The sequence below is a fragment of the Staurois parvus genome, unplaced genomic scaffold (assembly GCF_062004578.1).
Source record: "Staurois parvus isolate SC_StPar_1 unplaced genomic scaffold, SC_StPar_1.0 ptg000209l, whole genome shotgun sequence".
Classification (NCBI taxonomy): domain Eukaryota; kingdom Metazoa; phylum Chordata; class Amphibia; order Anura; family Ranidae; genus Staurois; species Staurois parvus.
In genome coordinates, this window is record NW_028318005.1 from 8,147,962 (window position 1) to 8,173,847 (window position 25,886).

Sequence of the window (25,886 nt, forward strand, 5' to 3'; positions counted from 1 at the left end):
GATAAATGGTTTTCAAATTTTTTTTTACAAATAAATATGTGAAAAGTGCAGCATGCATTTGTATTCAGCTGAGCTGGAGCACCATTATCCTTCAAGTGCGCACTATAAGGGCCGCACAGCAGCATGATCTGTCACCAGCTGTGTCCACCATACACAGCGGAAGACAGATCGTTGTACTAGGCCAGACTTGGTATTATGCGAATGCTCTGACCAATAACATGTCAATTGTACACAATGGCTCTCATTCATAGCCATTCATTGTGTACTGGTCATAGTGATTACATGGTACAGACAGGGTCAATCACAGTGCACCTGTACCATGTGATAGCTGTGGCCAATCACAGCTATCACAATTGTACACAATGGCAGATTAATGGATGCCATTCATAAAACTGAATTCTTTTAACAGTTACTTCCCTGTAATAAACAATCATAGTATAAATAAAAATCCTAGTAAGCTCCCCAGAGCAGTACAGTGTCGCTAAATAAATGTAAAAAAAAAAGAATATGTAACTTTTTTTTTTTACATATTGTCAGCAGTCAGTGTCTCTAAACACCATAACACCAGTCACATGATGACGCTGTATTGTTATGGTGACCATATGTAGAAAAAAAAAAAAGTTTCTCCCTCATTAAACTGGCATTGGCCACATCGTCTCTACTGAAATACTGTAAACTTGCAATGTTGACAGAGCCAGCCTTACAGGTTTATAATACAAGCTTACTCTAATGCCAGGTACACACGATGAGAAAATCAAACAAGAAAAACCACATTTGGAGCGATCAAACGATAATCTAATTGTTAGTACAGGGCTTTTGAGAGTCAATAACGACAGTTCATGTGATAATATCCGATGGGATAAGCACGAGAATTTTTCTCGTCCGATAACAGAACAAACGTTTTTCATGTAAATTAGTACAGTATTGATCCATAAAAAAAGACTGTGCATGATCGGAAACATGAGAACAGCCCAGAAGGAAAAATGGTAACAAAAACAACCTTACTATACATGGAAAAAAAACATTGTTTTCAGCAGCAAAATAGGTTTAATAGCAATAATGGAGTTTTAATCTCATAGCTACATTGTTGGTTATTATCTGCAGATCTTTCTAAAGATATGTACCATGTAAATATTAATTTTTTTAATGTTGACAGCCCTGTGCACAAATTTTGTTCAGGACTATTTATTTATTTCAGGTACTTATAAAGCGCCGTCAATTTACGCAGCGCTTTGCATATATATTGACTAATTCGATCCCCACATTAGGAGTGTCCTTTTTTGGATGAATGGTGTAAAGACTTGCAGTAATTGTTTGAAACGCTCATCATTCATCTATAGGTTATTTCTAAAATTGTCACGTTTGTTCTCCTGCAACTCTCTCAGAAGACACGTGAGAGTATTTATCTCAATTGTGAAGCCATTGCTTGCTCCATGTCCTCCTTGTTGTCTTTTTAAGTACATTCCTGAAAGCAAACATTCAAATGACAGCAAATGGAAGTGCAGACTCTTGCATTCCTTCTGTAAAGTACTCTATTTGGAAGATGCGACCGTTAACTATAAACTAATGTACTTGTGGAGAACTAATCTACATGCAGAAACCAATGCATGAATACACCACGAAACTCCGAATGGGTATAGTGGGAAAGCAGAGGTGTCACATACATTACATCAATTCTGATTACACAAATCAATCAATAACCTTCTTCACTATGATCCCACCAAAAAGTCACACTTTCTCCCTAGAAAGTTACTATTAAATTTTCCCTATGCTTTGAGATCCGTTTTAAGCATCTTCTTGTCTTTGTGAGGACCTTGGATGAGTTATCCTTGAAGAGAGAATGTAAGATTCTGGTTCCATAGTATTGATATGCGTATGAATACTCACAGAGGGTAATAGTATTTAGCACTATAGGGTGTTGGCCCACAGAGTGTACACAGTGTTGCAGTGATCACAGAGTGTTCACAGTTTGTGTTTTTTGTGCATATATATATATATATATATATATATATATATAGAGTTTTTTTGATTTGTTTGCACTTTTTTTGGAGTGGTTTGTGATTTGCACAAATTGGTTTATTTGTATATAAAAGGTAATGCACTAGAGTATATATATTTTTATTTTTTGAGGTTTTCGCTGGACTAATAGGAGCCTATCCTTCTTATTGGATGAAAGTTTGGAATTTTGGACTTTATTGGACACATTTGAGACTTTATTGGAATTGGACACTCTATGGTTGAATGTTATTTTATTTTCATATTTATTTTTGGTATATCACAAAAAGGTTTTTATTATAATTCTCATTACACGCTGGTGCGAAGCTATGTACATGGGAAATTGTACTGAATCGTATGAGAAATTTTGTCTGCTTAGTAGCACTCTCGTGTTTGATACAGGTTTTAGCATGCAAAAAACCCTGAATGAACATTCATCCGATTTTCTCATTGTGTGTACCAGGCATAAGAGTAATCAGAAGATCAAAGTCATCAAATGTCTTTCAATGTCTATAAGGACTTTAAAGGGAAACTATAAGAGTTTTGGTCAACTTTTTATGTAAACTTTTTTCACAAGTTTATATTTTCACCTGTGTGTGTAATTTAAGGTTGAACAAATCTTTTTTCAATAGGTTTGCCAACCATGAAGAATCTAAAAGAAATTAAATAATCATAAGCAATATTTACCAAATTATTAAGGTTTTAATTGTAAAAAAGCGCAAAAAAAAACCCAAACAAAACAGAACCACTATAAATTCCTGACTGTCTTCCTTGGTCTTATTGTATCACTGGGACCTGCAACATCTTATTTCAGCAATTTATTTGGATTTCTGTTATTGTTACAGTACACGGGAAGTACTTGCCACCTCTTTTTGTGAAAAAGCAGAATCACATTGTTGCAAATAGTGAGTAATGTATGGTCACCCAGGCAAGCAACTGTGCATTGCAGGGTTATTTCAGAATAGGCCTGAACAGAAATATTTGCAAAGCAGAAAGGTTGAAAATCATGACCTGGATTTTAAATAATTAATAATGCACAATAACATGAACAAAGATGACAACTGAGCATTATAATCAACTCTGTCAGACTTCTATACAACAGGTCAATAAATATAATGTTCTTAATAATTAATGCAAAGCCTGTCACTAATCAATAAGTCTAATGGAAAAGCACCATGTGGCACTGCATTAGAATATTGGGAAAAGATAGGTTCTGAAGGAAAACGAACGTTATATTTGTATTTGAGTTTCAGTCATAATGAATAGATGCAGCTAAATGTCTAGGTCAATTAGTACAACCGAACAGTCAACTATACTACCATATGAATAGGTCCTTTATATTACCATTAAAGATTATTCAGGCCAAAACCTTTTTTTTTTTTAAATAGAGAAATTGTCTCTCAGAAATCAAGATATATTGTCAATTACTTAACACAGCACAGACAGCTAAATGGGCTTGAGTACACTTGTGTCATCCTCTGAAGAGCGATCCATGATTCACAGGTGACCTGGAGCCAATATGTCATCTCCTCATCACCTGTTTTAATCCTGTAAACCCTACACTACCATGCCACAATTGCTTGAATTTCACACTGTTGCAGAGCAGTTGTGGCCCAGCCCGGTTGTGGAGGAGGTACTGCCTGTCAATCAAAAACAATATTTGCCACAGCATGTACACAACCCCATCTGGGTACTCTTACAGCCTAAAGGGGGAGGTCAGGGGACTTTCCTGCATTTGGTTTTACCAAACAACTACAAGGTGAATTATTTTCGGCTGGGTGAAGAAAATCCTCTACCTCTTCATCTTGTTAATAAAAATACAATTCTGCATTTTATCTAGAATATTCCTGGCCTACTTTTAACAAAAAGACTAAACACTAAAGGTTCCAAAACAATAGAAAATTAAATGCTAAAACCTGCAGATCTGATAGTGTGAGTTGCAAAATGAGAAAAGAGTGTATATACAATAAAATGAATTAACATACAAGGTACATGACTGATTTGATGAATGGTAAAAACTTCCCCAAGCCAAAATCTTGCTTTTGTCTCAATAGATAATAGAGACACTCAAAGCACTAGAGATACTGGTGATATCAGTGACTTTTTATATTTAGTAAAGACAGAGCACAATTGTCTTCAGTCTGGTCAGTTTGAACCTACTCAATCAGCAAGACCCAAAACTCTCAGATGAACAAGAACATACAGGAGTTAGGAATGATTGTGGTCAATTCTCCTTTTTGAAAACTGCTAAAATATCCCTTGGTGTGGAGATGAGGGAGAATGATTCTTAAGGCTGAATTCACACTGTTGCGTTAACATGTTTGAGTTAACCGTGTTGCGTAAAGGCAGCCTATATATTTGAATAGGCTGGCTAACACACCAAAATGCACAGCACACTGTAGTGCGATACTGTGTTCATGCTGTGCTGCCATGCAGGTGCATCAGTAAGGTTTGTTGGGGACCCATTAAGGGAATAAAAGGCATCACAATGCACCAATGTACATAACGTGTTTTTACATAACCATACATAGCCTTTGGTCACATTATGTGTGTAAGAACCACATCTCAAAGTGAAAGTAAAAGCTTCAGCCAGTAAATATAAGCATCAGCAAAATGGAGCTCTGGCTGGTATTGGCCATGCTACTCACCCTCATGAGGCCCTACAATTAAGCCCAATTATTGTAAAACACCTCAGAAAGGCATGACCAAAGGGCAGGGAATGTAGCTGACGCTTTTACTTTCATTTTGAGATATGGTTGATACACACAGGGCCCAGGGCATGTATTACAGTGGATGAGCGGAGCAAGGCGTGCTCCTTGAGGGACTAGCACCTGCAGCAGATAGAGCCGGTGGGATGGTATACAGGAGGCTTTGAGCAGCGCCATATCTGTTAAGTATGGTAATGTATTGTTATATGATAATGTGTTGCCAGAACACAACAATGTGAACCCTACTTTATAAAACAGACTAACATTAAAAAAAGCAATCCTATATATGGCTGGTGTTTCATCGTGTAGTAATATTCAGGGCTATTATTTCCCATAGTTTCCTAACTATGGGGAGCCAGAGTGCCATCTTTCTTATATTAATTGGGGGAATGAAGTCCAACCAGTAAAACATAGGAATGGCTATATTATTATTATTATTATTATACAGTATTTATATAGCGCCAATAGTTTGCTCATCGCTGTACATTATAGTGGGAGACAGTACAGTAACAATACAATGCGATACACGAGGGATTCGAGGGCCCTGCTCCTTGGAGCTTACAATCTAGGATATAAAGAACCATTATTACTTTACAGATTTCACTAACTAGCAAGAGAGATGTGGAGATACCTCTGATAAAAGAAGGTTTAGGGTGAAGCCCTCCGCCTTACTATATGAAGTGATCTTTAATGCTGGCCACACTAGTAGATTTTTGGACAAGAATTTTAATTAAATTTTAAAATGAGTGTAATTTCTAAACAGTGAGGGCCACTTATGTGATTTGGTATCTGGTCATGGGCCACAAAAAAAATTAAATGATTCAGAATTTTAAATTTTTTACTTTCAATAGCATAATGAACATTTTCCTCCCGCAGCTGCTGAATGCCGGCAGGAGGAGAATCCAGCTTTCAGCAGTTGCAGGAGGAAAATGAAGAGGATCAATTCCTGTATATGCCACCCCAGCCACTCCTCCTATCCAAGTGTAACACAAAATGTAGCAGGGAGACAGCACGGACCCCCTGGAGAATGGGGAGGGGTTGCCATCGCGAGCCCTGATGCTACAGCACTGGTTGGGGGGGCAAAAACAACCTACCCCTCCCAAACTACAAATGTTGTTGAGCTTGCTGTCCTGAGCCCCTTACAAATCTGCGTTCACACTGATGTGTTGAGGTTTACCGGCACCGCAGGTGCAGTGGCTTTTCTGCAGATTTGCTGCACATAGCCATAAACTTCTGTTATATATTGTGGGTGTGGTGAACTTCCTGAAAGTGAACTAAAACTCATGCACATTCATATTGAGGTCGAGGGCCCCATCAAAGGGCTCTGAGGGTCACATATGGTCCATAGGCCATGGATTGAGCACCTCAGAAATACAATGTCTGAAAATTTATTTTCTCGAGAAAAATTTGTTAGCCTGCGCCTTTGAATTTTCTTGTCACTGCAGTTGAAAAAAACATTGGATTTGACCCAACAATTAGAAAATCAAAGAAACATTCTACAAATGAGCATTTTCGAATAGAAACCTGGAAGTGTACGGTCAGAATAACAAACAGGGAACTAACCATTTATCTGTAAGTCCTTAACTGTATTTTAATTTCAACCATTGTAGAAAGCAAAATTATATGGCAATATTAAACAAGAGCCATAATGAGTCAATTCCTGCTAATCTCTCCCTAAACCTATGAGCTATTGCATTGCCTTTAGAAGCAGTTCCTTTGTCTGCTGAAGCTATCTCCAATCTCTGTTTAATGAGGAGGTTAGATTAAAAATGTTCCTGGATGAGAACATCAAGCTTTTCATTGTTACATTTCCACATTTGATGATAAATTAATCTTGCAGCTCAAATACTTACTGACTGTGAATTCTGTAAACTCTTGGTCACTTTTCAGTACTTTACAAAGAACAAACCACAATAATGATGCATTAATAAACATCTATAATTGATAAATGCAGCAAATCATGTCTGTCCTATAAGATATGGTGGTACCATTCAGTCCAGGTAAAGTAATGCCTTTCATCTGGTTTCTTACACTTAGTCTAGATTAGACAGCCAATGCCACACAAAGCAATTGTACTTTAAATGTATACTATAAAAGTAGATGGTGTCTGACAGGCTGATGAAGAGAAGACTTCCAGGAAACACGTCCCAAAAGATACCATTGTAGAAGGGTGCTGAATGTGCTTGGTGTTTGCAGCTACTAGGACCACCTGGTACGTTCTTCCAGCACAGACTTTTACATGCCTACCTTATATGTTTCACCCGATATGAGTGTTATATTCTTGGATTTCTAATGAAATGGGGCTTACTGACTTCACAATGTGTTTTTAGATGTTTTATTAGTTACGTGGAATTAATTATCCTTTAGATCTGCACTGACATTTACATGATCAGCATTGGTGCATCATTAGGGGTATGCAGTATTTAAGAGCAATGTTCAACAAACATTAGATCTTCTTGGTAGACATGTGTTTTGTTACATATTAATTTTCATCCAAAAATTAGATTTTTGAAGATTCAAACGCATACGAATCTCCAAATAGAAATAGTAAAGAATGTATTCAAAAATTCGGATTCAAGTAAATTTGTGATTTGTGATTTAAATTGAGTTTGTATTTGCCAGTCAGTCCTGTTTCACAGTCTAATGCAATTCTTAGGTTTGAAAATTTGTGACTGCCAAAGTTTGCAATATTTATTCCGTTGCGTTCAAAAATATTGAATCCCTCTGAAAAGTTTTGATATATATCAAATTCACCCAAAATATATAGCAATCTTCAGAGAAAACTGCAACATTTTTTGAATCCACCCAGCTCAACAAATATATGAAATGAATGGCAAAAACGAATCAGTTCAACATAACGAATCTGATTAAACAAAATTCTTCAAAGAACGAATGCATCTAAAATGAAACAAATTTCCAGCGTGCACATGTCTACTTGGTGTGCGTGTTTTAAATTACAGTGATTGATTTACCTGCAGTGAATGTTTGGTGAATGATACATTCACTGCTTTATAAATATGCTGCTTAGTGCTATCCTTTTGGTACATCATTGTATTTGTCCTATTTATTCTTATTCTCACTGCTCTCACTTCATTTAATTTCATTCCAGGTGTTTATAATTATATGCAATACTCTTGGTAACAAGTCAGTACCCAACAGCTGTTATATATTTTGAATCTGTGAATAAGTGACAAACTCCCCCATTTATAGAATCAACTATATTAGGTTATTATTATCATCGGTATAAAGCTAGAATATTCTACTGGAGGCAGCATACTGATTGCTTGATATACAGGTTAACCAATACACTCTATAGCCCTCCGGTAAATGGCTGCCTCCCCCCCTCACCACTGTTGCAATATTTCGCCTGGGTTCATATTTGTCTGGGGTCAGTTTGCAGCGCAATATTAAGCACCGTCCAGTGCAAGTTTGTTCAGCTGCAATTCAGGTGTGAACTGTTAAAGTGTATGACAATGGAAAGTGCACCTGAACCGGGCTCAAAATCGTACCAGACTCTTTTTTTAAATCGCACTGCGGTTAATTTTTTGTCTCAAGTAAAGATTAATAGACTTTACCTGTCTGCAATACTGAGAACTTATGTATGACCTTTCCAATTTTTAGGTTCAATAGTTTATTATTTTTTGATAACAGCAAGTACAGAGCTGCTAAAAGACATAATGTATACAAGTGTGGCATTTCAACATAATGAAATATCTGTCCTGTGGACAATTCAAGATGTCATAATAATCTACTAAGAGAACAATAGTATGATCCTGAGGCTGTTACATATTTTTAACATGAAACTATAGAAAAGAAGACAGAAGACTTTTTCCAATTTTAATGTAGAAGTATGGCTAAAGCTATTTTGGTCCTATGTACCACAGAAGTGCAGTTATTTCTGCACTCCGGTGACCCATTTTAAGCTGACAGAGGGCTAAAGCCCTCTGTTAGCTGACATCACATAGCCGGTCCAGGCTCTGCAAAGATGCTGACCATATGGTCAGGATCTGTCCAGAAGCCTGGACTGGTGGCTGGCTCAGTATCTCAGAGATCCACTGAGAGCCTGAACTAGCCACTTCTGCTTCCTGCACAGACCAGCACTCCAGTGAGCACTGGAGAGACAGAGCAGAGAGCACAGACTGACAGTCAACACTCTCGGCTCTCTGAAGAGTGAGAGCTGAGCGATCAGCCGTCTTTGATTCCTCAGTTCTCAGTCTTAGAAGTGATGGGGGACAGGTGCAACAACTGCAGTCTATTGGCTGTGGTGCTTATAGAGCAAGAAAATACTGAGAGGGCAGATGAACAGAACGACTTCTGTTTACCCATAGTGGCTTCACATGAATTAAAATTTGTCGGGTTCCTGATGAACTAGCTAGATTTCGATCCAGGAATGGCCAGCTTTAGCATCTCTGTGATGTGCATTCATCATGGTGCCACAAACGTAACCGGTTAAGACACCAGCCATTTTTAAACTTGACAGTATGGTTGACAGCACAAGCAACCTTGACAACTATCATTCACAGCATGCCTTGAATGTTAATGTTTTTGGAAACATTTAGTTCTGCTTTAAGCTTTGTACCTTTGTTTGCAATTTACCCCAATGTATTACACACTGTCTTTTTCAGGACAGATAGGGGTTTATTTTGGTAGCAAATTTGAATATATTTTTTTTCCTTGGTTTTTATTGGAAATTAATAGTAAAACATTATACAAATCTATTTTCCTATATTTCTTTCCAATATGACATGTATATCTACCTTCATATACTTACCACAAAATATAACCAACAAATGCTGTTGATTAAATGAGATCACATTATAGCGACTTTTATGTAACATTTTCTACAACTGTTCAAAGTGCAAAATTTATAAAGCTTGTCTGAGCTTTCAGAAAACAGGAGGTGGGAAGCTGAAATTACACAGTGCAGAGCTCAGTGAGGAGAGCTCATTGGAAGAGCCCCCTCCCTTCACACACCACACAGAAACATAGCTCAGGCTGACAAAAACAGGCTGTGAACTGAAGCTCCCTCCTATGTCACCTTTTTCTCTTGGTGTCGGGAAACCTTGTCAGAAGTGATTCATGCTGACAGCAGAGGAACGAAGTAGCAGACAGAAAAGCTAGTTAGTGCTGTGGAATGAGACATGTTCACACTATAGAGTAATATACTGTGGTCATATTCCGCATCTGAGGTTTACAACCACCTCAGCCCCTTTCTGCTGTGAACTCCTGGCCTTTTAGGAGGTTCAGAATGCCGGGAGGTGGGCATTCCGATCATGTGACCGCTGTGATTGGCAGTCACAGTGGCCAGGTGATCAGAAAGCTCAGGAGCCATCTAGAGCGTTTTTTTAGCCATTGATAACTGTACTGGGAACATGTAGGATGCCTAGGATACGTATTCTCAGTGCAAAAATGTTTACATCTGAGACACATAAATGCAGCCCCTTGGCTTAAAAGCCCACCTACCGAGAGGTCGCATATATGCGCATGGCCGGTGGGAACAGGCCAAGGTGATGCACACATGGAAAAAAATCAGTTTGCATAAATTGTTAGCAAACATTTGGTTTGATAGGGTGCCCTGGATCTGGGCCCATTTTAAAATGGCATGAGGACAAACATCCGCTATCCATTTGTCATTTGAAAGTGCCACTTGAGACTGAAGTAGTTAATGCAGCACAACTTAATGAATGATAACACACTGCCTTAATGCACATGACATGCTTTAATTCAACTCTTAGTTTGAATAGGAACTTATGCAAGCTCAAGTCAGGTTTGCAAAAAAAGAAATTAGCATGTGGGCAACATTTTCACAGGTTTGTGATCATTAAATTTAGAATATCATTCTGCTTGCTTATGCAGTAAACACAAATATCATTAAAAACATTGGATAAATCTGATGTGAACTAGAGAGAAGGATGTTGCATATTTACATTTTTTTTTTAACCACAGTATTTTTTTTGTTACTTGTTTTAAGTAGAACTATAGGCAATTTTTTTTTTAAATTTTGGATAGCGAAAGGGAGGGTTATAACCCGTCAGCAAACTTTTTGCCATCTGTGTCCCATTGGGGAGATTTACCTTCACTTCCTGTCTCATAGCTATTACAGGAAGTGAAAGGAAATCCCTGCAAATTAAGGGAATCCCTTGGGGACACCCAGGTTACCAGAACTAATATCCCCATTGGAAGATTTCTCCTCTTTTACTATTCTGGGGACAACCCAAAATGTGGGGTTTTCTTTACATTCACTTTTGATTATAATGGTAAACAGGACAAAAAGAGAGGGTGAATCTCCATAATGGGGACACAGTAAAAACATGACAGGTGGTCTAATCCACCTCTAATGTGTCCAAAACTAAAACAAAAAAATGTTGCCTTTAGTTATACTTTAAATGTTCAGAGACCTTGCTTTAAAGTGGTTGTAAACCTTAGTCATAAAATCTAAAAGCATATACTGTATATATCTGTAGTGTTTACTTGTCTATCTCCAAAGCTCTAAGTGTTGTTTCTCTCTGGTGCTTTGTTCCTCTGTCATCAGAATGAGTCACTTTTGAGAAATTTTCCTGACATATGAGATAAATTTGTGTCGGGGAGGAGGAGGGGAGAGCTCAGCAGAAAGCATGTTTATACAGAGTAGAGCTTTTCTGTACTATGTGTTTGTATGTGTTCGTGCGTGTGTGTGGGGGCTTTCCTCAAATCAGCTCTCACAGAGCTCTAACTGCAGCTCCCTGCCCCCCACCTCTGGGATACTGACATAAGCAGAAGGATTTTACCTAAAATCAGAACTTTTGAAGGGATGTATGAACGAGAAGACTGCAGATAAGTAAAATATATGTAGGAGGATTTGTTTCATCTCTGTGTATCACCTGAGGCTATTTGCTTCACTGGGTATATGAGAAGGTTTACAACCAATTAAAGTCTAAATCTGGAATGAGATTTGGTAGTATTACTTTTGTGTTGCTTACTGTTCTGCTTGCTAAATGCTCTGACATCGGCAGGTGAAGCCCTGCCTCTACCAAGATAGTAACTTCCACATGGAGATGGATACAATGAAAAACAACACATGGTAATGGGAAAAAGATCAGCTGCAGGAAGACCACAGGCAATGCTAGGGACTAGTATTTTGCCTCCTTTTGGAAAAATTATACTTATAAAAACTAAATATGTGTGTATACAGTCATGGCCGAAATTGTTGGCACCCTTGATATTTCTCCAGGAAATCATGTATTTCTCACGAAACGTATTGCATTAACACATGTTTTGCTATACACATGTTTATTCCCTTTGTGTGTATTGGGACAAAACAAAAAAAGGGAGGAAAGAAAGCAAATTCGACATAATGTCACACAAACCTCCAAAAATGGGCTGGACAAAAGTATTGGCACCCTTTCACAACTGCGGATAAATAAGAATGTTACAAGCATGTGATGCTCCTGTAAACTCACCTGGGGCAAGTAACAGGTGTGGGCAATATAGAAATCACACCTGAAAGCAGATAAAAAGGAGAGACGTTCACTTAACCTTTGCATTGTGTGTCTGTCTGTGCCACACTAAGCATGGACAACAGAAAGAGGAGACGAGAACTGTCTGAGGACCTGAGAACCAAAATTGTGGCAAAATATCAACAATCTCAAGGTTACAAGTCCATCTCCAGAGAACTAGATTTGCCTTTGTCCACAGTGCGCAACATTATCAAGAAGTTTGCAACCCATGGCACTGTAGCTAATCTCCCTGGTCGTGGACGGATGAGGAAAATTGATGAAAGATTGCAACGCAGAATAGTCCGGATGGTGGATAAGCAGCCCCAAACATGTTCCAAAGACATTCAAGCTGTCCTGCAGGCTCAGGGAGCATCAGTGTCAGCGCGAACTATCCGTCGACATTTAAATGAAATGAAACGCTATGGCAGGAGACCCAGGAGGACCCCACTGCTGACACAGAGACATAAAAAAGCAAGACTACAGTTTGCCAAAATGTACTTGAGTAAGCCAAAAGCCTTCTGGGAAAACGTCTTGTGGACAGATGAGACCAAGATAGAGCTTTTCGGTAAAGCACATCATTCTACTGTTTACCGAAAACGGAATGAGGCCTACAAAGAACAAAACACAGTACCTACGGTAAAATATGGTGGAGGTTCAATGATGTTTTGGGGTTGTTTTGCTGCCTCTGGCACTGGGTGCCTTGACTGTGTGCAAGGCATCATGAAATCTGAGGATTACCAAAGGATTTTGGGTCGCACTGTAGGGCCCAGTGTCAGAAAGCTGGGTTTGCGTCCAAGATCCTGGGTCTTCCAGCAGGACAATGACCCCAAACATACGTCAAAAAGCACTCAGAAATGGATGGCAAAGAAGCGCTGGAGAGTTCTGAAGTGGCCAGCAATGAGCCCAGATCTAAATCCCATTGAACACCTGTGGAGAGATCTTAAAATTGCTGTTGGGAAAAGGTGTCCTTCCAATAAGAGAGACCTGGAGCTGTTTGCAAAGGAAGAGTGGTCCAAAATTCCGGGTGAGAGGTGTCAGAAGCTTATTGATGGTTATAGGAAGCGACTGATTTCAGTTATGTTTTCCAAAGGGTGTGCAACCAAATATTAAGTTAAGGGTGCCAATACTTTTGTCCAGCCCATTTTTGGGGTTTTGTGTGACATTATGTCATATTTGCTTTTCTGCCTCTGTTTTATATTTGTTCCAATACATACAAAGGGAATAAACATGTGTATAGCAAAACATGTGTTAATGCAATACCTTTTTTGTGTGAAATACTTGATTTTCAGGAAAAATATCAAGGGTGCCAACAATTTCGGCCATGACTGTATATATATATATATATATATATATATTGCCAAGCATTTTTTTTTTCTCTGGAAATTGAAAGGCAAAAAATCTTGACTGTAGTTTTACAATTTTGCCCTTTTTTTTTTAGAGCAAATTTTAACAATTTGGTGGCCTGATCATTCAACCGGTGTCTCTCAAATACTGAAATATTCAGGCAGGATGCAAGAATGTCAAAAGGTGAAAGACCTAAAAAATGCCTGTAGATAAAAACAGTTTTCCGATAAAACATGATTTACATAAAAAAAACAATAGGCTCCACACACAAATTATACGTGATACTAATTACTGAGAAGAAGTACTAACAACACAAATCCAGCAATGAAGCCTACACATATAATTAGGGTGGAAATGCAGCACAACGCTGATTATCTTAATGGAAAAATATAAAGACATTTTCTCTTCTACCGCCTTGATTGTGTTTGTACTGTAATTTGGGTTTTGAGTACACCGATCTTCCATGTAGAAATGAGAGCTCTTTATCATTTCCTTCACATTTTGAAGTCTAGGACAGTTATTGTTAAGCTATGGGTGAATTAGCTGACAGTCACTAATACTTTGCACTAATCTTCTTGCACAGGAATGCAAATGAAGACTTTTGTCAGCAGCAGCCGCTGAGTTTGAACATATTTCTCATTTCCTTCAAACAACTCAATAAAAAAGCATTAAGCTTCATCTCACGCACCCAGACAAAATGAATCAAAGTCTTTGAAAGAGATATTGGGTTGCTACCTATTCTGTTCAAGGATTTACAAGCCAGATTCTCTGCAGACTTACTAGATGTATATCTCTGTGCCGCCATCCCATTACATTCTACAAACAAAATGAAAGGCAAGAACTGCCGGCTGCTGCGCTTAGAATAATCCACTTTTCATTGTTTTTAATATCCAGCTAACATGATTGGTGATTATAAGACTATACAATTTCTAGATTCTATTCTCTTCCATTACTCTTCTCATCATCATAAATATCCATCATTTTTAAGGATCTAATAAGCCAGATTCAGCTTACTACCTTGTGTTGTCAATCAATTTTGTGTGCAGATTTTCAAACATTTTAAATTTACTAAGGAAAATGACATGTACTATCATTGTGGAATCTCTGATATATGGTCAGGTCGGCCCAAGTTAAAGTAGTTGTAAAGTCTAAATATTTTTTACCTTAATGCATTCCCTGCATTAAGGTAAAAAAAAGTTGCAGTATCGGTATCACCCCCTTACCCCCCAATCTTGATGCAGCACTGTGCCCATCTGGAGCGGCTCACTCTTCTCCTCCACTCTCACAGGCTTTGCCGAGAGCAGCAGGAGCCACTACCTCCCACTACTGCCAGTCAAATTACGTGATGAGGGAGCTGGGGGCAGGGCCAAGCCTTGCTGCCTGTGCCTATAGACGCAGGCAGCGCTGCTTGGGAGTGAGCCCAAAGGTGTGCCAAGATAGGAAGTGGTCTCCTAGGGTAGGACACTGAGAAGAGGAGTAGTCGAGAGCCCTGGCAGGACACCTGAGAAATGACAAATACATGAATATCAATTGAGCAATGTGAGCTCCTGTTTTCTGCTTAGCTATTGTTTTTTGGTAAACACATATTACTGCAGTCCCTATGTAATTTGCATTTGGCTGTTTAGTCTATATGGATTTCACTCTGGTGATAATGTATACCTATATTTTATTAACCTTGATGGGCTTCAAAAGAAACTGTTAAAAAACAAATGACTTTATGTAAAAAGGACCTGACGGAAACTGCCTTGAAAATGTTTTAATTAAAAGCACATAACTCCTCTGTACAACCATCTTCCTAGTCTAAGCTAGTGTTCACATTAAGCCTTTGAGGCATTAGAACCAGTCAGGTTATGATGAACAAGCAAAAAGCAAACAAAAACACATGCACTAAACTAATGTAAACAGGGGCGGACTGACAACTCATGGGGCCCCCGGGCAATAAGGGATCATGGGGCCCCTGTGTCCTTGCCCAAACTCAAAAAAGCCTATGAAAAAGGTACCAGGGGCATCTCATGGGGCCCCCTACTGACCCTGGGCCCTCGGGCAGCGCCCAAGTTTCCAAATGGTCAGTCCGCCCCTGAATGTAAAGCATAGTATCTACCTCTGAAAACTGAAGATATTTAAATGTCACTACTCACATTACATATACATCAAAACAAGGGAGTTATTTCTTAAGCCCAAAGGGATGGAACCATACATATAATTCTATAAAGTACTATAAATATTGTCTTATTTTAAAAAAATGAGCACCTGACAGGTATACAGCTTTTATTAAGGTTTTGACAGTGTAGAAGAATCAAAAATCTTAGGTGCTTTGCCACACTGTAATCAAAATGTAAATGATTTTGCACTGAAAGAAGAATTAAAGGCCACTTAAACAGATGGATTTTACTAACAAGAGAAAAAGATGTATCGCATAAATACAACATGCAAATTTCCCAGATATGCCACATTAGCAATCCCTAGCTAATTCTTTTACAGTTCACCGCCTGATTGTTAATGAGATGATTTTAATTCATAGCAGCTTGCAGATTAAGGTGATAGCAACCAATGCGGAGAACTACTTTGCCATTTATGACGATGTTGAATAGACAGAAATTGTTGAGCCTTTTCCCCTTCATTTTTTTTTTTTTTATTTTGTATTTATAAAGATTTTACCTGCCACTATACATAGGATTCAGCAGGAGGAACAAATATTTGAACCACTCTGAAAGCTGAACACCTACAGCAGTCGGGAAGCAGTTAAGTAGCTGCATTTCAAGCCATGGCCAGTACAAAGATAGTTAAAGATGGGCTTAGTTTACAGGGCTGGCATTCTTCTCCCCACTACCAATAGCCTTAAATGTTTCTAATCTGTACTTATATTCTTCTCTGGTAAAAATATGAAGCAATTTTGTGCAAAAATCAACACTGGGAGCTCCCTCTTTGCCAAAATAAAAGCCAAGATGTTGGTGTCAAAAATCACTGCTTTGTCTTTCAGAAGCTCCCGCAAGAGCTGTGTTATGCATGTCCAGTTGAGAAGAAGGAACCTGACAAAACCACAAACCAGTAGTATGTTATCTTCTACCTGACATAGGGTAGATTTAGACGTACATCTGAATCTTCTTTTCCTCTAAAGCCTGATCTGCATTTAGATTGCTCTTCAGAGGCTATGGACAGGTTGTGAGAAAGTGATCTGATGCCTCCTCATCTATTGTTTTAACCCCATTTGTGCCAACATATATGCCGCAACCGCGTGAAATAGACACTGTTGTGGGACATTTGTAGGGCTTCCCCATTTACTTGAATGGAGGGAGGCATGTCAGGTAAACTTTGCATCTCAGTCTGTTGCCTATTGCCGCTTAAGGAGGGGTGGTTAGCAGGCGGTAAAAAGTGGCTCAACTGCGCATTTTTTCTAGCTCCCAACCTCAGGTCTAAATGAAGCCTTAGAAACACCTCAAAACCCAAACTAGTTTAAAAGGCTAGAAAAAGTGTTGATAACAAAACATTAAAAAATTGCTTATAGTTTCAGAAAGAAAAAGCTGTCATTTATATTAACCGCAATAAATAATTTTAGATATTGTATTTTGACATGACTGACAGGGAAAAGGGTGATAATGGCATGCTATAATCCTTCATTGAACACTCATACTATTTAAAACACAAACATAGCTACAAGACATCTAGGGACTTGAAATAGCTCTATTTTGATGGGCAAAGCAATTGCTCTAGAAAAATTTACTTTTGCTATTAAAATATTATATATTTATGTTGAATAAATCAGCTATGATATGGAAGGCACATGTCTGGCTTTATATATTGGCCATCGAACCGTAGTGGCCAGGGAGTTATGGTATAGTGGGGTAAAACTTGCACAGGATGACCACAAGGCTACAGTGACTATAAGGCTGACGGCTATTAGATCAGGCATAGGGTTGTACACCGAGTTTGGAAATATGATGAGTGCCCTGGCATACTACTACAAACTAACAGACACTTGCAATGTCCTGTGCTAAATATTTACTCGTCACCACTACCTGTTGTGGCGAACAATATACTAGAACTTTTAGAACATTCTACTTCTAAGCTGTGAGCAAAAAACGTTTACAGTTAAATGCAAGGACATATCACCATGATAAATGTATTTATATCCTATAAAAAATATTATTGAAATCTCATCAAATGTCCTCCTTTCTACACCACTGCTGAAACATTTCCTATCACTACTATTTCTTCTGGATATCCATACACCATTCTCTATCACCATTAGCTTTAAAGGCACAAATAGAAATCCAGTCTCCTAAATCCTTGAAACAATTGAGGAGACTGATCAGGACTGCATTGACTGAAGGGGTATTGACTATTGCTCTAGAGTATAATTTTTTTATTTGTGTCTGATATTAGCGCATGCAAGAAATCTTTCAGCAGAAGTTCACCAAGTTCAAATAACATGTACATTTTGGACAAAGGGAAGGGTTATAAACTTTGTATGTTTTGTTTTTTTAACCACTAGCCTACAGGGCACTTATACCCCCTTCCTGCCCAGGCCAATTTCCAGCTTTCAGAGCTCTTGCACTTTGAATGACAATTGCGCGGTCATGCTACACTGTACCCATATGACATTTTTATCATTTTTTTGTGACAGATAGAGCTTTATTTTCGTGGTATTTAATCACCTCTGGGTTTTTTATTTTTTCTTAAACAAACCAAAAACCACTGAAAATTTTGAAACGTTTTTTCTTAGTTTTTGTTATAAAATTTTGTAAATAAGTGATTTTTCTCCTTCACTGATGTGCGCTAATGAGGCTGCAGTGATGGGCACTCATAGGCTGCACTGATGGACACTGATAGGTGACACTGATGGGCACTGATGAGGTGGCACTGGTAGGTGCCACTGATGGGCATTGACAGGCATCACTGATGGGCACTGAAAGGCAGCACTCATATATGGCACTGATAGGCGGCACTGACAGGCGACACTGACTGGCAATGATAGGCGGCACTGACTGGCAATGATAGGCAGCACTGACTGGCAAGGATAGGCGGCACTGATAGGCAGCACTGGCGGGCACTGATGCACACTGATAGGCGGCATTGACTGGCACTGATAGGCGGCACTGATTGGCAGCACTGATAGGTGGCACTGACTGACATTGATAGGTGGCACTGACTGGCACTGATGGGTGGCACTGAAAGGCAGCTCAGATGGGCACTGATATGTGGCACTGATGTGACACGGGCACTGAAATGTGGCACTGATAGGTGGCATGGATGAGCACTGAGAGCTGGCACTGATGGACACTGACAGGTGGCGCTGTTGGGGCTACACAGATCATCAGGGCACACTGATCATCAGTGCTCTGATGATCTGTGTACATGTCCCCTCTGAAGAATGCCGGTTACCGGCTCTCCTCTCCTCACAAGCTGTCAGTGTGACAGCTCGTGGGGAGAGAAATGCCAATAACCGGCATTTCCCTGTTTACATGTGATCAGCTGTGATTGGACACAGCTGATCACATGACCGTGCCAACGTCTTCGGCTCTTTCCGTGGATCAGTGATCCGCTGTGTCTGTGGGAGCCACACATGCGCGGTGAGAATGGGAGGACGTCATATGACGTCCTCCCAGAACGAGAGAACCACCTTGCGTCCGTCATATTACTATATGGCGGGCAGGAGGTGATTAATCAATTTTACCACCTTGTTTCTCACCCAGGAACATAAAAGTACTGTTGCCCATAACAAACTTTATCACTTACAATCACATTGTAGTGAGGAAGGGATAAACCCTTTCTGATTCCTGTCTGTGTCCCTGTTGGGGATATTTCCCCTCACTTCCTATCCCAACAATGGTGATCCCCTAGAAGGTAAGTTATGAAAAATCTTTCCAACAGTGACACCGGACAGAGTTTCTAACTCTTCCCCATATATTTGTCAAGCGAGACACTGTGCCTAGGCTATTGACATCCAAGTACATATTTTTTAACAAACAGTAAATGAACTTTACAAGTGCTCTCCAACCTCTGTAGTGTAATCACTGTTAAGCAATTAATTCTCAAATGTCACAGCAGAGGCACTAAAGTAATTTAAGTTGTTCCCTCAGCTGCTCGGCTCCACCTGCTTCCCCTCCCAGATCACCTTTTCTACATTTAAAGGCTAGGTTCACCTTTTTTAAGAAAAAAAACAACAACAAACACATCTTTTTTGAAGGTAAAAAAACATGCACTTATCATCTCTTTTTTTATTAGGACCCTGTAAGGCATTGCACCCGCAATCAGCAGATCGCGGGTGGAGTCTCAGGATCCTGCACACTGTCCGTGTAAGTGTCTGCCTGTACTTCGTATGGGGAGGCAGTTACTGTATGACAGGAAGGATCAATCAACTACCTAGAGCACTCATCAGTGCCCTGGTAGTTCACAGAGAACTACAAGCTGTTAGCCACAAGAACGGATGGTAGCTGTAGTTCTCTCATTCACAGAACTCTGTGAATGAATAACGTGAGGGGGCTGCTCGGTTAGTAACACGTTACACCCTATATATGGGTAATGTAACATGTTACTAAAGGTGAACTTATCCTTTAAACTAGGGGTTATATGGCTGGAAGGCTAACAAGTCACTGCTGGAAGAAGGAAGGGACCTTTGCTGCTGAAAGAACAACTTAAACAATTTTAGTGCTTTTGTTGTGAACTTTATGGGGGATTTCACTGCAGTGTCTGCAGCTAGAGGGGGTCAGTAAGGGCTAAGTCTGCAGATGAGAAGCCTTATTTATGGATGCTTGCTTGCCTCAGGTATACTGTACATAACAAAGTGCAGTCAAAAGCTGTAGTACTGTAGAGGAGATGAAGTAAAATTCTGAAAAACATGCTCAAATACTACAGACCAGGGGCTTCCAAACTTTTAAACAAAAGGCCAGTTTATCTCCTTCAGATTTTAGGTGGGCTTCACTGTGGTTAGTGGGAGTAGAAAATGCCTCAAGCTGGGTGTTCAGTGGGAGCAAAAAAAAATCCTGTGATCAGTAGGAGAAGGAAAAGTTTCTCATCATTAGTGTCAGTGATAGGAATAGTGTTCATTGTTGGTGTCAGCAAAAGGAATGGTGTCTCGTCGTTTGTGTCAGTGGAAGAAATGGTACCTTGTGTCAGTGAGAGGAATAGTGCCCCAAGGGCTGGATAAATGCAAGCAAGTGGCTGCATTTGACACATGGGCCACAGCTTGGAGACCACTGCTATAGACCATAAATGAAACCGGAGTACCCGGGGGAAACCCATGCAGGCACAGGGAGAACATGCAAACTCCAGGCAGGTGGTGTATATATGAAAAACACACAAATGTTCATCAAACCCTGATGCAAATGACATGTATGTGAGTACAACTCCAAAAGCCTAAAAGAAAATATTAGCAATGACATTAATGAGAATGTGTTTGTCGTGTCAGGTCACATGTGAACGCTGGAGTTTAATTAGCCAGGCTCTTGTCTAATGCTTAATACATTAGATGGTGTCACAGACTGCAGGAGACATAACATTTGTAAAAGTAAGAGAACAGAATCCATATGTCTTCTCTGTACAATGTATTACTCACTAATGATCCATTTATATGTTATGTGAATAAATGCTTCAACATCATAATCTTGATGAGGTTCCAGGGGACAAAACAAGTTTAATTAGAAAGCAGACATAATCCAAAGCAAAACCTCTCATGCAAACCTAAAACAGTTCATATTAATCCCTCAGCCTAAATAACAGCAGAATTGAACAGGGACTGTCTTAAAAAGTTCACATGAGAAATGTAATCTTTGAACTTCGCCCCATCCTCTCTTGTGTATGAAATACTATGGCATGTTATGAAGGCAAAGAGTGACATGGTACACCCTGGTACTTTCCTATACCAAGGTGTAAGAAAAGGCAGACCAGTGAAGATTTAATACAACACTGGTGGTTAAGCACTGCAATGTCACTATGCTTAGTCACCTTAAAGGTAAACTGCAACAAAAGCAAATATTGTCCAATTACATGAGGTATGAGTACTTTAGTTTTTTTTATGTGGTGTGCTTTGTGTATTTCTTTCAGATCTCTACTGTGATCAGCTGTGTAAAACTTTCTTGGTACAGGAGTTTCCTGCAACAAAGACCAGTCACTGCTGCTCTCTCACCATACGACTGTTCTTGTATGGATTACCTCCTGTAGTTTTCTATAGGCAGCCTGTAATAAGAGGACCTACCAGGTCCCACTTGCAGCTTTGCATAGTCTAGGTGCAACACAATGATAAGATCACTGCTACTTTTGCAAAGTAATATCAGAGTTTTCAAAGGCATTTGGTGCACACAAAGTGGATTTATATACTTTGTAACAATTAACGTGGTATTAAACTCTCATATGTAAAAAAAAAAAAAATGCTGGCAGGCAGGGTTTTTGTAACAGAAAAGACCCTAGAAGTCTCTCCTGTCATTAATGCCTCTCCTGGCCTGTCAACAATAATGCAGTCTGAGCCGCACATATGCAGCTCAGACCCCATTTATGGTACCCGCTATGTGCTGTGGTGGAGTGGCATCAGATTGACTTGCAGATTCAAGCAGCTGAAAAATTTGAACCTGGAAAGAAAACTGGGTGAAGATGGAAGCATTGAGAGTGGTGACAGGTCAGCACTGGAGGGATCCATTTGAGAATGGTGTATACGAGCACATTATGGCATCAACCTGCAAGGGGACCATGTACATTTTTTTTTTTCATACCACTTTAAGGAATTTATTTAATTGAAAGTTTTTGTGCCCAGAGTTCAGCTTTATAGATAGCCACACAAAATTACCATATACAAAAAGACCAAATCATTTAATCTTAAATTATGGTATTTGTGCAGGCTTACGTATTAAAAATGTTTGCTACCTTAAAGAAGATCTTTAGTCTGTTTAAAAAAAATTCAAATACAAATAAAGTAGCTGACTTTAAATAAAAAGCCCAGGGATTTACCGTTGTCCTCACCTGGCCGGTTCTTCATCGGTCTTCAGGCCCCCTGTGCTGTTTACTGTGGGAAGCCAGCTGTGACTCTGCAGCTTCACAGTTAGTTCCCCACTCCGCATGTGCAAGCCGTGCAGCGCTTTCTAATTGGACCTGCAGCCTCCTGGTACCTGTGACATGTCCCCTAGGAGGTTGCCATCAGAGACATGGGACAGGAGGGTGAATTTCTACCCAGAATGCCTAGGCGATCCAAGCAGAAGTGGGAGCGGGTATCTGTCAAAACTAGGTACCCGCTTCCTGAAAGAAAAAAAAGTAAACCTCCAAAAGTGAGTGTGCGCGCATGAGGGGGGGATAAAACAGAACTACAGAACTTCCTTTTTCAGATGAAGTTCCACTTTAACAGCTTTATATACTTTCCCCAATTCGGACTCTCCAGCTTGACAGTCAGATGTCACCTAAAGTCTGTCAGTTGTTTCTCCCAAACATCCTGTCTCTTGATTCCTAAGAGGGCTTATGAATGACACAAGGGTTGTGCATTAGCCTACATTCCCTGTAACTATGGGGCTTGGTTATTTGACTCTGTATGTATTCTCTGAAGCAAGAAGACAGTGTATGATGTCATTCATATGACAGAGCAGCAACTGTTAAATTTCATCTAAAGTCAGATTTAAATTAAAGCAAAATCAGAGGAAAATATACATATTTTTCATAAGTAAGATTATATAATAATAGTTCATAAAGGCTTAAAGCTGAACTCCAGGCAAGCAGGTAAACAAACAGTTCAAATACATTATATGGGAGTTTAAACTGCAGTAAGGTTCACTTTGAAAATGTTCATTCTAAATCCTAAATTTAAAGTTGAAATTTATGAATTTAGTCACATTTTAAAATGTTCCAGTTTTCTATGGGTTAAATCCAGTGAGGCATATGCCAACTCATGGACTTATCGCTTTTTTTTTTTTTTACAGTTTACATCTTTACTATTGCTATAAATTGGGTCATGTACAGCCACTCTGCCCACCCCTCTTCTTCACTTGCCCAATTAGGGAGAGTTTTGTATATGTTAACCCATTCAAAAAATACAAAGCCTTCTGTGAATGGACAGCAAAGGGGAGAGGGAAGGAAAGTGGCTGCTGTGGGACAAAGCAGCATCGCTCCTGTTAAAGTATAGATAGTCATATCGATAGCTGTACTCCTGGTGCTCAGTAAAACTGTTCATTGTTAATAAGAGAAGAGTCCAGGCCATGGCTGGACTTCACCTACTGTAAGCCAGCACATTGTAAAAGCTGACTAAATTCCTTTAGTTTAGCTTTCGGTCAGTACTTTTCATTGAACAAAAAAAATACATTATGACAAAGGTGATTTCTTTGTTGGATTCTTTTAATGCGATGCCAGTACATATGAAATGCATCAATTTTCTGTTCTAAAGTCTATTCTGCTTGCATCAGTTTAACCAAACTATAATAAAAATCAACTTCGATACAGAAAATCAAAAAGTCAGTAATGACTTATGCAGAGCAGATAAAGTATAATCCGTTCTGCTAATATTGCATATTCACATTACCTTAGTGGTTCTGTAGATAAACTGCTTCTGGCTTCCAATGAGGTCCGTGGGTAATAACTACATAATGAGAAGGAAAGAGAAATCAGATTTAACTAAATGACTTCTGACCTTACACCAATAAACATTAATGAGTGGTGGTGTTTGGCGAGTTAGTGCAGAATAAGCGTAATGTTTTCGTCACAGCCTTGCAGGACATGAAGATACGGATTCATGATACTCACGGTGTCTCACTGTAGCTTTCCACTATATAGCAACAATAAAACATAGTCCATGTTCCCCTTAGCGTTGACATACTTTTCATGCACCAAACAGCACATCAAAATCACAATGTAAATAAAGCCATCAATTGCTTTCTTCCAATCTATGTAAAATTTAAAAGTAACATACACTCTATGGAGCAGCATCAAAGTATGAAGTTGCATCAAAGATGCACTGAAAACTCAATACTATATATAGCTTACGGGAAACAAATTCAATTTCAGGGCTTGGCTACTAAAACCCTCACCACCCCTGCAATCTGATCTTTTAACAAGACCTTATTTCATGCAGCTACTTGACTTATTTACAGCCCCCAGCACTTCTGCTTTGCTAAGCTCTCTGGTATTCGCCATAATGGCATCAACCTGGAATTACATGCAATTTACTTTGTTTTTCGCTTTAAAACTATTGCATCTTTGTTGGATATTTATTGCAGTCTGTGTCTCTACTTGGGAGAGTCAACCTATTTTTGCTGGTGACAGAACATGGTGGGAAATCCAACATTGTGCCATTGTCATCAAAAGGGGATTATCTTCCAATAGTGCCTCCTGTACCAGTGACAAGTTTTTAAGAGGATATTTTCCTCTTACAGTGGAGAGATTTATACTTTAAAGAATAACTCCACTTTAGTAGGGAAAAATAGCAAATTCTATCTATATATATATATATACAGTCAGGTCCATAAATATTGGGACATCAACACAATTCTAACATTTTTGGCTCTATACACCACCACAATGGATTTGAAATGAAACAAACAAGATGTGCTTTAACTGCAGACTGTCAGCTTTAATTTGAGGGTATTTACATCCAAATCAGGTGAACGGTGTAGGAATTACAACAGTTTGCATATGTGCCTCCCACTTGTTAAGGGACCAAAAGTAATGGGACAATTGGCTTCTCAGCTGTTCCATGGCCAGGTGTGTGTTATTCCCTCATTATCCCAATTACAATGAGCAGATAAAAGGTCCAGAGTTCATTTCAAGTGTGCTATTTGCATTTGGAATCTGTTGCTGTCAACTCTCAAGATGAGATCCAAAGAGCTGTCACTATCAGTGAAGCAAGCCATCATTAGGCTGAAAAAACAAAACAAACCCATCAGAGAGATAACAAAAACATTAGGCGTGGCCAAAACAACTGTTTCGAACATTCTTAAAAAGAAGGAATGCACCGCTGAGCTCAGCAACACCAAAAGACCCGGAAGACCACAGAAAATAACTGTGGTGGATGACCAAAGAATTCTTTCCCTGGTGAAGAAAACACCCTTCACAACAGTTGGCCAGATCAAGAACACTCTCCAGGAGGTAGGTGTATGTGTGTCAAAGTCAACAATCAAGAGAAGACTTCATCAGAGTGAATACAGAAGGTTCACCACAAGATGTAAACCATTGATGAGCCTCAAAAACAGGAAGGCCAGATTAGAGTTTGCCAAACGACATCTAAAAAAGCCTTCACAGTTCTGGAACAACATCCTATGGACAGATGAGACCAAGATCAACTTGTACCAGAGTGACGGGAAGAGAAGAGTATGGAGAAGGAAAGGAACTGCTCATGATCCTAAGCATACCACCTCATCAGTGAAGCATGGTGGTGGTAGTATCATGGCGTGGGCAT

General features: G+C 39.3%; 1 protein-coding gene across 2 annotated transcripts in view; it reads right to left on the reverse strand.

Moving 5' to 3' along the window:
* IQSEC1 (IQ motif and Sec7 domain ArfGEF 1) overlaps positions 1 to 25,886 on the reverse strand; it is a 440,052-nt gene that overhangs the window by 345,723 nt on the left and 68,443 nt on the right. The window contains exon 2 of one of the 2 annotated variants that reach the window (XM_089678734.1): positions 24,015 to 24,071. The exons of the other annotated variant lie outside the window; for it this stretch is intronic. Coding sequence (XP_089534860.1) covers positions 24,015 to 24,071 — 57 coding nt within the window. The remainder of the gene's footprint in view (positions 1 to 24,014; positions 24,072 to 25,886) is intronic. 2 annotated transcript variants of the gene reach the window in all.